Here is a 12548-nt window from a genome sequence, read left to right on the forward strand (position 1 = left end):
GTTTCCCGACCGACCCTATTTATTCCCAGCGACGCTAAACATTTTATTGTCAATTTTCTTTAAAGTAAAAAAAAGAATTCACAAAAATTAAAAAAAAAATAAAGAAAAATATGAATTGGACAGTTCCTGCTTCAAAAGGCACAACGCACATCCTTCGGACATGGTTCGTAAATAAAATGTTTCAATAAAATAAAATGTTTTCCCTACCTACCTACCCTATTTTTTTTCGGCATGAAACGGTCACCACACCTATATTTTGTTTTGGCCTGACCAGTGTTTAGTAGGTGACCAGTGGTTCGTAGGTGATCAGTGGTCAGGGAGTTCTGCAGCTGCTGTCCTACCACATGGCTGTGCTGCGCGGCTGCAACGTGAGTTATCGATAGATATAGATAGATTGATATATTATTGATAGATAGTAGACAGGTTTAAGTGATCAGTGGTCAGGGAGTTCTGCTGCTACATAGCCGTGTTGGGCGGCTGCAACATGAGTGTGCGGACAGTAGTTGGGTTTAGTTATTCAGTAGTATTAGTAGTTGATTTAGTAACGTGAGTTATTGAGCGGTCGCTACGGGATCAGGGGTCAGTAGGTAATCAGAGGTCAGTGTGTGATGTGGTTCCACTATGGCTGCTCTCCTACCAGATGTCCATGCTGCGTGCTACGTGCGAGTTATTATGTGGTCAGTTAGGTTCAGTTGACCAGTGACCGTTAATTCCTCTGTATTGTCAGAAATTAATTAGACAGCTCCCTCTTTAATTTACTGTATTGTCAGGAATCTGCATCAGAGCCTCGTTGTCAATTAGCACACTCACTATTTTTCAGGTGGACATGCCGAGAAACTTGGCGAAATCCGTCACCGTGGAGTAAAGGACACGACGAGAAATCACGACCTTCGACACGTGAGGTCACAACTTTAGAAACAAGAGGGCACGACCTTAGACACAAGAGGTCACGACTTTCGACACAAGAGGGCACGACCTTAGACACAGGGAGTCGGTTTGCGCGGGCCGTTTCTTTGAACAATTTTGTCCGACACAATTCCAGGGCATTATTTCAGCCGTCATTTCTCTCAAGGCATTTATCCCAATATCGGGCCCGCAGATGGCGCCACGTTATGCAGTCGACATATTCACATCTGGCGATCTATCGGTAAAAAGCGCAATCCTCGCGCGTGACTCAATCTCGCCCCGCGAGACGTAGCTCTAATCTCGCGCGCGCGAACTCCGCATCTGCTCGGGTAGTGTAAGCTGTGCCCGTGTGGCATCGTATATATATACACATCCACCCATGTGGCAAACACCCGACATTGCGCACGGGCACGGCTGGTACGCAGCGCGTCGTAACTGTGAGTGTGACTCTGAACACTGTAACACGTGCAGGGGTACTTGACGTTTATTGCCCATCTGCAATGTAGTGGGGTGGGGGTGGCGTTTGGCATAAGGGGGGGATGTACACCAACGCCGCACTTGGCCACTCATTGCACGCACAGCATTTAAATTAATTAAATATAATTAATTATGATAACACTATATAATTAAACGGGCCATAACGTTTCCACCCGACGCCACTGTTCGAGATGGTTCCTTCTCATATTCGGTTTGCGGTCTCACGCGAACAATGTATGTGATGTATTAAAATCGCAATGCATTTTTCTCCAGAGCAAATACAAGAGATATTGCAGTCGGATAAAGAGATACTCGCGCTAGCCGAGAGCCTCTACCACCAGAGGTCGCTACTCATCATGGGCCGAGGGTTTAATTACGCCACCTGCCTAGAGGGGGCGTTGAAGATAAAGGAATTGACATACATGCACTCGGAAGGTAATTGCGGAATCGGTGAAATGCGGAACGTTTTTCTCAAAAAACGCTTTCGAAACGTGCCATCTTCAACGGATCCCTTTATGTTTAGCTTCTCCGTTTTTCTCATTCCATACTGGAATTCTCTTCCGTCCTCCTTGGTTAATTGCAAATTTGACACTTTCTCCTGCGATCCGCAGTGTCAATCTGTCTATTTGGTCAACTTTGTGTCTCTCCATCTTCTGTATAGTCTCTCGGACTTTGAAGCCCAATCCTTATGAGGTCATGAGGTTAGGACACTTTCTTTTTTGGCTCCCCTGGACTTTGAAGACTAATCTTTATGAGGTTATGAGAGATTAGGAAGGTCTTGTGTTTTGTTGCCACGCTGATTCTCCGTCTGTGCGTGGTTTTTCCAGGTATTCTTGCGGGAGAGCTGAAGCACGGACCTCTGGCCCTCGTCGACAAGGCGATGCCGGTCCTGATGATAGTCGCACGCGACAACGTCTACTCGGTAAGCGTCTGCCCGCCCTGTCGTCGCCACGGCAACAGTTTATTCAAAACTCGGATGTGACGCGGAAGTAGAGCAGTCCATTTACTAATTTATTTATTTCACACATTATTTTATATAATAATTATTAATTAATTATACAATAATTAATAAATCATGTTATGAATTATTTATATCTAATACTATATATTTCTAAATATCTATATATATATATATATATACTATAACTACTTCTTTTACCGATCGTTCAATCGCTATTCAACTCGATCGAACGACGACATCAACCACCTTCGCGCACCGCACCACGACGCACGACCGCCCGCCGCCACCGTTCTCTTGTCGTTGCAGAAGTGCATGAACGCGCTGCTGCAGGTGACGGCGCGCGAGGGCCGCCCGATCGTCATCATGGAGAAGGGCGACGAGGAGACGAGAAAGCACGCGTATCACACGATCGAGGTGCCGCACACCGTCGACTGCCTGCAGAGCGTGCTGTCCGTCATCCCGCTGCAGCTGCTGTCCTACCACATGGCTGTGCTGCGCGGCTGCAACGTGAGTGTGTGGTTAACATGTAGGTGAGGCCAAAACAAAATATAGGTGTGGTTACCGTTTCCCGACCGACCCTATTTATTCCCAGCGACCCTAAACATTTTATTGTCAATTTTCTTTAAAGTAAAAAAAAAAAAATTTTTATTTAAAAAAAAAATAAAGAAAAATATGAATTGGACAGTTCCTGCTTCAAAAAGCACAACCGCATCCTTCGACATGCGTTCGTAAATAAAATGTTTCAATAAAATAAAATGTTTCCCTGCCTACCTACCTATTTTTTTCGGGCATGAAACGGTCACGCACACCTATATTTTTGTTTTGGCCTGACCAGTGTTTAGTAGGTGACCAGTGGTTCGTAGGTGATCTGTGGTCAGGGAGTTCTGCAGCTGCTGTCCTACCACATGGCTGTGCTGCGCGGCTGCAACGTGAGTTATCGATAGATATAGATAGATTGATATATTATTGATAGATAGTAGACAGGTTTAAGTGATCAGTGGTCAGGGAGTTCTGCTGCTACATAGCCGTGTTGGGCGGCTGCAACATGAGTGTGCGGACAGTAGTTGGGTTTAGTTATTCAGTAGTATTAGTAGTTGATTTAGTAACGTGAGTTATTGAGCGGTCGCTACGGGATCAGTAGGTAATCCAGGGGGTCCGGACCCCCCCCCCCCTGCTCGCGCAGAAAACGCATCTAAGGGGGTGTAATTTCAAAATTTTTGACTTCGCGTGCTCGCAAGTTTGGGTTACGGTTAGACCCCCCCCCCCTTGGTACAAATCCTGTACACGCCCCTGCTCCTACCAGATGTCCATGCTGCGTGCTACGTGCGAGTTATTATGTGGTCAGTTAGGTTCAGTTGACCAGTGACCGTTAATTCCTCTGTATTGTCAGAAATTAATTAGACAGCTCCCTCTTTAATTACTGTATTGTCAGGAATCTGCATCAGAGCCTCATTGTCAATTAGCACACTCACTATTTTTCAGGTGGACATGCCGAGAAACTTGGCGAAATCCGTCACCGTGGAGTAAAGGACACGACGAGAAGTCACGACCTTCGACACGTGAGGTCACAACTTTAGAAACAAGAGGGCACGACCTTAGACACAAGAGGTCACTACTTTCGACACAAGAGGGCACGACCTTAGACACAGGGAGTCGGTTTGCGCGGGCCGTTTCTTTGAACAATTTTGTCCGACACAATTCCAGGGCATTATTTCAGCCGTCATTTCTCTCAAGGCATTTATCCCAATATCGGGCCTGCAGATGGCGCCACGTTATGCAGTCGACATATTCACATCTGGCGATCTATCGGTAAAAAGCGCAATCCTCGCGCGTGACTCACTCTCGCCCCGCGAGACGTAGCTCTAATCTCGCGCGCGCGAACCCTGCATCTGCTCGGGTAGTGTAAGCTGTGCCCGTGTGGCATCGTATATATATACACATCCACCCATGTGGCAAACACCCGACATTGCGCACGGGCACGGCTGGTACGCAGCGCGTCGTAACTGTGAGTGTGACTCTGAACACTGTAACACGTGCAGGGGTACTTGACGTTTATTGCCCATCTGCAATGTAGTGGGGTGGGGGTGGCGTTTGGCATAAGGGGGGGATGTACACCAACGCCGCACTTGGCCACTCATTGCACGCACAGCATTTAAATTAATTAAATATAATTAATTATGATAACACTATATAATTAAACGGGCCATAACGTTTCCACCCGACGCCACTGTTCGAGATGGTTTCTTCCCATATTCGGTTTGCGGTCTCACACGAACATTGTTCTGTATTGTAACGGATTTTCTCAATGGCGGTTATCAGGTTATCATTGTTGCATTGGATATGATCGCGCGATTTGGCATGCAGACTTACGTTAAATTAGGGACCTATGCATTAACATTGACATTATATCGTTCTTGCATGTAGTGTGGCTGTGAACAGAACGAGTGTGTCCATGAATGGAATATATATAATATATATAGATATAAAGTTCAGAATGTTTGTAGTTTTGTGTGGTGGTACATGTGGGTGCTAATATACTGTAAATCTCGTAGGATATATATGATATATATATATATATATATGTATGTGTGCTCATGAAATCGTTGTCTAACCCATGTTACACCATTTAGTCGACACTTTTCATTTTTACATAATTGAAATACTTGATTTCTCCTCATTTTTTTAATGTTAATACCAAAGCCGCAAATCTCTTGTTATTCAATGTTCGGATTTTTGATCATGAATCTCCACTTTGTTTTTTGATGTATAGTTGAATTGGATTGCCTCTTGCTAAATTAATTTAACATACAATTCCATCCTTAAAATATTTCTTTACATAGATCTGTATTCTGGGTGTTTTAGGTTTTAAGATTACATACTGCTCAAACTATGTTATGTGGAATATTTATTAAACGAATATATACTCATCTATTTCTGGTTGAAATCGTGTTGATTCATTTGATTTTTAATATCTGTATTAGTTAACGCTAGTAAATATATCATTTATCTCCTAATCACACGCGTTATTATTGTATATTAGCTGTTTTCCTGGTTTCATGCTAGTACTACATTAAAATGTGTCGCATGCAATCTTGGGAGTAAATCACGTTCTTGTCGTGAATTTTGTATCGTGTTTTTAAGCAGACGATATATCATACGCGATGTGTAAGCAAAACAGATTTTTTTAAACCTAGCTCTTACCAACGAATCAGGAAGAACTATAGGCTATTAGACCTAGTTCGTCAAATATGCAAGTGTCAGATAAAAATGATACTTTTTTTCTTGCATCATTCTACGCAGGCCGTATAGCTAGAAGGAGGCGGGGCAAAAGGGGCAGTTCCCCTCTATAGTGCCCCTATACTCTTCAATCAGAACTGTTTTAAATTGGATGCCATTCAGCATAAATTTGTGAGATATGGGTTTCCAAAAACTATCATGATATGTTCTGTTGTTTTGGCTCAACTTGATTGGCCTCCTCTTCGTGTCCGCTTTCGCCATGTGTCGTCTTTCGTTAATTTGTCATGGGTCAGGTAAAGATTGGCATTTCCTCATGCTTGATGAAGCCTATAGCTGTTCGTTAATTGCACTTGCGCATCTGAGCGTTATATCATTACTTTTGTCAGGTGCCGCCTTTAAACTTAAAGGATCCCTTTAATAGCGATACTCGTATTATATAAGGGTAAGAGTACGTACTATACAGGAATATAATTTTTTGGAAAATTTGCAAGAATTTTACCTCAGGTCGCTCCATTTTAGTGTAATAAATCTAATAATTGCAAAATCTCCATCGTGCGGGAGGGTGAACAGTAAACACCCCCCTCCCACACCCTCCCCCCGCTCGGTCGCTTGGCTCCCTCGCCTGGTGGCTTCGCGCCCGAGCAGGGGCGTGTACAGAGGGGGTCCAGGTAGTCCGGACCCCCCCTTGCTCGTGCAGAAAACGCATCTGAGGGGGTCTAATTTAAAAAAATTTTAGACACCAGACCCCCCTTTCGCGTGCTCGCAACTTTTGGTTACGGTTAGACCCACCTCTGGTACAAATCCTGTACACGCCCCTGCCGAGCAAATTGCCAACATTGAAAAACGAAACCCCCCAATATAAATAATAAAGCTGGCTAGGCCTACGGGCCTGTACTATATAAGAAATGCTGCAGGCCTGCGGCAGCGATCCTGCGGGCTATAGTACTAGAGCTACCCTAAACCTAACCCTAACCCTAATCCTAACTCTAACCCTAACCCTTGTTTACTTGAGATAACGCTAAAAATTAAAAACTGCCGGGCATTTAGGAAATCGAAGACCGTGCCCGGCAGCCGTCAGATATACGCCGGCTGCCGGGCATATAGCCACTGTGTAATTATTATATTAATTATTATATTATTATATTAATAGTAATAGATAACATTAATACTAATAGGGGAATGACCCCCCTTTGACTTTGAAGATTTACGAGGTTAGTGTAGATGTGCTAGCAGGATCGAGGCAGGGCAAACGGACAGTTTCCCCTCTTTCCCAGACTAATGTAGATATTACTGTATTGGTCAATAGCCAATTTGTGAATATGATCGAGACCCCTGCCCCTGATCCACTTCTACAAATGTCCGTCATATGCACAATTTTCTCGTTTCGACAAATGCACAGAAACTTCCGTTAAAAGAAAAGAAGGAGAGAAACTAACGAAAGCGTCGCTTCTGTTCGGTCAAGTTCATCTTTATTGCATTATCGACTCGTCGTCGGAGGTTTATATAAAAGAGTGGCGCGAGTATGTAACCCACCCTGAGCCAATCATCGTATCACAGCCACACTCTCGAGTAGAAACGGTGCAGATACGAGAGTTCGTCTCGAGGCAGATACAACCAACATATGCGTGCAATGTATATGTACATAGAAACGTGTCTATGTCCGTATATGTGTACAACCACATACTGCCAAAACACATGTATATTATGTAGATATATACATATACACATGTTTATGTCCGTATATGTGTACGTATATATACAATCACATACTGCCAAAACACATGTATATTATGTAGATATACATATACACATGTTTATGTCCGTATATGTGTACGTATATATACAATCACATACTGCCAAAAACATGTATATTATGTACATATACATTTACACGCACGCACCTGTGCACACGCACGCACGCACGTACATATATATAATATAAATACGTCTACGACATACGCGATACGATACATAGTAACCAATCGCAGTGCCTCGCCATCGCATCAAGCTGAAACAAAACCGAACTTTTAGATTTGCTCATTTCCCGCGTATTGGGAGAAGAGTGCAGCGAAAAACACAAACGAGCGCACACGCAAACGTGCCTAAAAAATAAGCTTGGTCTCTACGGAGCTCGGCCGTATAATCTGAGCCTATGAAGCATGCCCTAGCCCCCCCACCCACCCACCTCACCAAGGGCGCGATCGGCCCTTTCGGGAAAACACAATGTGCGCATTAAACAAGTCCAATGCAGCTGCGTCTTTCGACTCCGCGCCAGACGCGCGAAGGTTGCGGCGGCCATCTTGACCCGATCGGGTTTGAGTGTGTCGCAGTCACCCGGCGCGTCGCACATAGGTCCCATCTTGGTGTTTTTACTTCTTCTGCAGAGTTTGGTAGTACTCGGTCATGATCTTCCACGCCTGAAACAGGGGAGGAGACACTGCGTGTAACAAGGGCGTAGCCAGGAATTTGGATTGGGGGGGTCCTCAAGCTCTGGTGGTCTGAAATTTCTTTTTTGAGTTAAATGTAAAAATAGTCCTTTAAAATCAATTTAGACCCTGTTTTGTTGACAATACTATTTATTGTGCAGCTTTTTTTGGGATTTTTTTTGGATCAAAATTTTTTTGGGGGGATTTTGATTTTGATTGGACCCCCCCGGACCCCCCTGCCACTAAGAGTTACGATCCCTGCTGGTGACAGTTACGATCTCTCCAGTCTAAAACGCGATAAACCTTCGAGGCCAAGCGTCGCAAAGGAGTTTTAGACTGACGACAGTCGTAATCATCACTCTTGCTTTGTTTCTAACTGACACTCCAGCACACGCTAAACGGACACTACAGACGAAGGGGGGGGGGACATACACTCCGGCAAGAAAGGACACGCCATGCGCTCCCACCTTCGGAACACGTCTCAAACAAAAAAATCTTTGTTAGGGTTCACCGCCTACGAGGGGGAAACTACAGACCCAGAAGTAATAAATATAACAATAATAATAATAATTAATAATTAATATAATAATTATATTATATATAATAAGGCACTCTCGTGCGGCAGACGAAAACTAATCGCCTCGCTCGCACGCACGCACGCGCACTCTCACCTTGGGCGCCATGAAGCCGGGCGGTGGCTCGATCCTGTCGCGCGCCATCCCGCGCATCTTGGTCCCCGAGATGAAGAGAAAGTCGGGCTTGTGGTCGGGGTCGTAGAAGTCCATTTTGCCCTTCTTCGTGTTGTAGGCGGCGACGCGGAACGGCACGATCTCAAGCTGCGTCAGGCCCGGTGCCATCGTCAGCACCTGCGAGCGAGCGAGGGGAGAGGATGAGGGTAAGATGTGGCGTTAGATGTTCGCTTGTCGTCGACGGATCGCGTCGGCGTGGCGTGATATCGTTGATGACGTCGGTCGTTATAGTTGTTACGTGACGCGCAAAGTCGGACGTTCACGTTTTTAACGAATCGAGATGCGGTACGAAATGATTGACGTCGTTTGCAATAGCATTACGTACATTACGTACTCACACGCACATTTACGTACTCATGAATTAATTAATAGCATACGAAATTAATAATTAATTATTAATTATTAATTAATAGCATTATTCATGAATCAATAGCATTACGTACTCACACGCACATTTACGTACTTATGAATTGATTAATAGCATACGAAATTAATAATTAATTATTAATTATTAATTAATAGCATTATTCGTGAATCAATAGCATTACGTACATTACGTACTCGTGAATTAATTTCATCAGTAGAAAATTCGAAAAGGGTTGGGGAAATTCGCAAGACAAAGAAAAACACCGATACACGAACGATATACTTGCGTCCCAAGCGCGAGAGATTCTAGTTTGCGCCGCGCAACAGAAGTTCTTCGACTCAAAACATGGAAGGTCCGACAGCAAGACCACCCTTCCTGACACACAAACGCATCCCCTAGCCCCCCAACCAACAGCAACCCCTAAAATCTACACCCTACACCAAATTCTAAAATCTGCAAAACACAAATTCGAGCGCGCCGCTCGCCGTTCGACCGACGCCGTGCCAGCGCAACTCCCGCTGACACCCGCAGCGACAACGAGGCCCAGCGGGGAGTGACGGGGCCCAGCGGGGAGCGACGGGAGCTCACTTACCTTCCTGCCATGCTGTGCGTGGTAGAGGTCCTCCTTTGTGTCCGGGTGCGCCATGCCCGCCGGATCGCGCCCCACAATGTAGAAGTGTGCGCCGGTCGCCTGCCGTGCCTTGGCGTGCCACTGAACCTGAACATACGACACAAGATGGCGCTGTTAGCAAACAAGCGGACGTCGCAGGAGTTGGCGACAGCGACTATTTTCTGATGTTAATTATTTCAGCGCTTTACTCTTTTGCTAATTGCTTTACTCATTCTTTAATTGGCTGAAGCCTGAATCGATTCAAATTCCGACGATCGTCGATTAGAATTCTCGTAACAGTTTATTTTTTATATGCTCCAGTATTTTGTATTTCGCGTTCGTTGCCACACTTCCATTTCATTTCTCCTCGCTCGAAACGTGACCGCCACGAAACGTTATCCCCACGAAATGTGACCGCCTCGAAACGTTATCCCCACGAAACGTGATCGCCACAAAACGTGATTGCCACGAAACGTGATCGCCACAAAACGTGATTGCCACGAAACGTGATCGCCACAAAACGTGATCCCCCCGAAATGCGGTCACCACGACGACCGCCGGTGACCACGCGACCCCGCCTCCTCCTCACCTCGGTCGGTCCGGCGTACATCATCGGCGAGGGGAAGATGGCGACTACGGTGGACTTGGGGTCGAGCACGCCCTCCTCCATGACGGCCGTGTGCTGCTTCATGCGCACGTCCAGTGGCACGTCATCGTCCTTCGTCCAGCCACCTGGCGGCGAAAATCGGAATCGATCGCTAACATCTTTTCTTTCAAATTTATTATTATTTATATTTATTTTTTATATATATTTTATTATTATTTTATATTTATATCTATTTTTGGCTCAACGATTTATTATTGCTAACGCCGATCTTTTAAGGAATCTTTGATGATGATGATGAAGATGATGCTTACAATCATTACACTAATAATAGCACGATACATAATACATAGGTTCTATGATAGGTGTTAGAGGTTCTAGGATAAGTGTTAGCGGATATAGGATAGGTGTTAGAGGTTCTAGGATAAGTGTTAGCGGATATAGGATAGGTGTTAGAGGATCTAGGATAAGTGTTAGAGTGTGTTTAGGCTACTCACCGAGCGGATGCAGCAGCAACACGGGGTTCTTGTATCCACGCTCCAGCAGGCGGCGCCGCGTGTCCGTCATCAGCAAGGCGTGCCCGTTGTGCACGGGGTTACGCAGCTGGAACGCGAACACCGCGTCCGCCTGTAACCACGGCAATGCGCCGCGGGAGAGAGAGAAACACTCGTCGTGAACGCGGGATAGACAGGGCGACAACGCGCAGGTAACGAGCAGAACGCCGCTTAACGATTTTTAATGGCACTCATTATTCACTCATTTATGAACTCCTTACTTGTGTGGATTTTATGAATTTAGTATACTAGTATACTCTGATTAAGTAGCAAATAATTAGCATATACATGTTTATATGCATATGCATATATATATATATATAAATATATCAGGAGTAGAGAATAGAGACTCTATATCTCTATATATATATGAATATATGTATGTTTATATATATATATATATATATGTATGTGTATATATATATACGTATGTATATATTTATGTATATATATTGTCGTCTGCTTACGTTGATCTCGCGGAATTTCGCACGCAGTTCGTTCGGCGTGAGACGGTATTTGTCGAGGCCGTCGTTCCACTTGATTCGCTCCACGACCTCAATGTCGCCGCCCGCCAGCCAATCACCGCTCTCCATGATCATCTGGCAAAATGACGACGGAAAACGAGGGCGATTATGATCCGAGCTCACGTGATAATGGTAGGCACATGGGCACATAATCCGGGTTTTACATTAGATTAGACTATACTTTCACGTAGGGACAAAACTCCTGTCACGTAGGTCCCTCCCCTACCCTCTACCATGTGTCGCTGCAACATAGGCTACCTTCACGTAGGGGTGGCCCGCGTTTAACATTAGACTAGGCTACCTTCCCGTAAGTACCTCCCCTACCCTCTACCCTCCACCATGCTTCGATGTATACTGACTTCACGTAGGGGTGGCCTGGGTTTAACAATAGACTAAGCTACCTTGACGTAGAGACTAGGCTACCTTCACGTAGGGGTGGCCTGGGTTTAACATTAGACTACGCTACCTTCACATAGAGACTAAGCTACCTGGACGTAGAGACTAGGCTACCTTGACGTAGGGGTGGCCTGGGTTTAACATTAGACTAAGCTACCTTGACGCAGAGACTAGGCTACCTTGACATAGGGGTGGCCCGGGTTTAACATTAGACTACACTACCTTCACATAGAGACTAATTAAGCTACCTTGACGTAGAGACTAGGCTACCTTGACTTAGGGGTGGCCTGGGTTTAACATTAGACTACGCTACCTTGACGTAGAGACTAGGCTACCTTGACGTAGGGGTGGCCCGGGTTTAACATTAGACTACGCTACCTTCACATAGAGACTAAGCTACCTTGACGTAGAGACTAGGCTACCTTGACGTAGAAACTAGGCTACCTTGACGTAGGGGTGGCCCGGGTTGCAGAGCCCGAACTGACGGCCGCACCGCTCCTCCTTGCGATGCTCGTAGAACTCCGGGTTTCGCATCACCGCTCGCAGCTTCCCGCCGTGGTGCAGCGCAAACGCCGGCGCGCCCGCCAGACGCTGCTTGTCCGCCGTCGTCAGGGGCAACACGATCGGGATCGTCTGGTTCGACACGCCACCTGGCGGCGGGAAATCGGCGGGGACGTGTGAGAGCGCGTGGGAACATAGGGGACGTTCTCTTGTTGGTCGCGCGACGCGGCGCGGCA

The 12548-nt window shown here is 45.6% G+C and overlaps 2 protein-coding genes across 4 annotated transcripts in view; one reads left to right on the plus strand and one right to left on the minus strand.

Annotated features, from left to right (window-relative positions):
- The window catches only part of LOC106816704 (glutamine--fructose-6-phosphate aminotransferase [isomerizing] 1-like), a gene marked incomplete in the record, with an annotated part of 17153 nt that extends 11865 nt beyond the window's left edge, over positions 1-5288 (plus strand). Inside the window, 4 exon segments of the mRNA XM_014821325.1 lie at positions 1548-1818; positions 2211-2305; positions 2651-2851; positions 3827-5288. Coding sequence (XP_014676811.1) covers positions 1548-1818; positions 2211-2305; positions 2651-2851; positions 3827-3871 — 612 coding nt within the window.
- Positions 5289-7028: 1740 nt separating this feature from the next.
- Positions 7029-12548, minus strand: part of LOC106816703 (bifunctional 3'-phosphoadenosine 5'-phosphosulfate synthase-like) — a 32520-nt gene continuing 27000 nt past the window's right edge. For all 3 annotated transcript variants that reach the window (XM_014821323.1, XM_014821322.1, XM_014821324.1), the window contains 7 exons: positions 12256-12461; positions 11359-11490; positions 10835-10964; positions 10323-10465; positions 9716-9841; positions 8679-8873; positions 7029-7998 (listed from right to left, as the gene is read on the minus strand). In XM_014821323.1, the coding sequence (XP_014676809.1) occupies positions 7951-7998; positions 8679-8873; positions 9716-9841; positions 10323-10465; positions 10835-10964; positions 11359-11490; positions 12256-12461 (980 nt within the window). In that variant the 3' untranslated portion in view covers positions 7029-7950. The remainder of the gene's footprint in view (positions 7999-8678; positions 8874-9715; positions 9842-10322; positions 10466-10834; positions 10965-11358; positions 11491-12255; positions 12462-12548) is intronic.

The sequence above is a fragment of the Priapulus caudatus genome, unplaced genomic scaffold, assembly GCF_000485595.1.
Source record: "Priapulus caudatus unplaced genomic scaffold, Priapulus_caudatus-5.0.1 Scaffold1459, whole genome shotgun sequence".
NCBI lineage: Eukaryota > Metazoa > Priapulida > Priapulimorpha > Priapulimorphida > Priapulidae > Priapulus > Priapulus caudatus.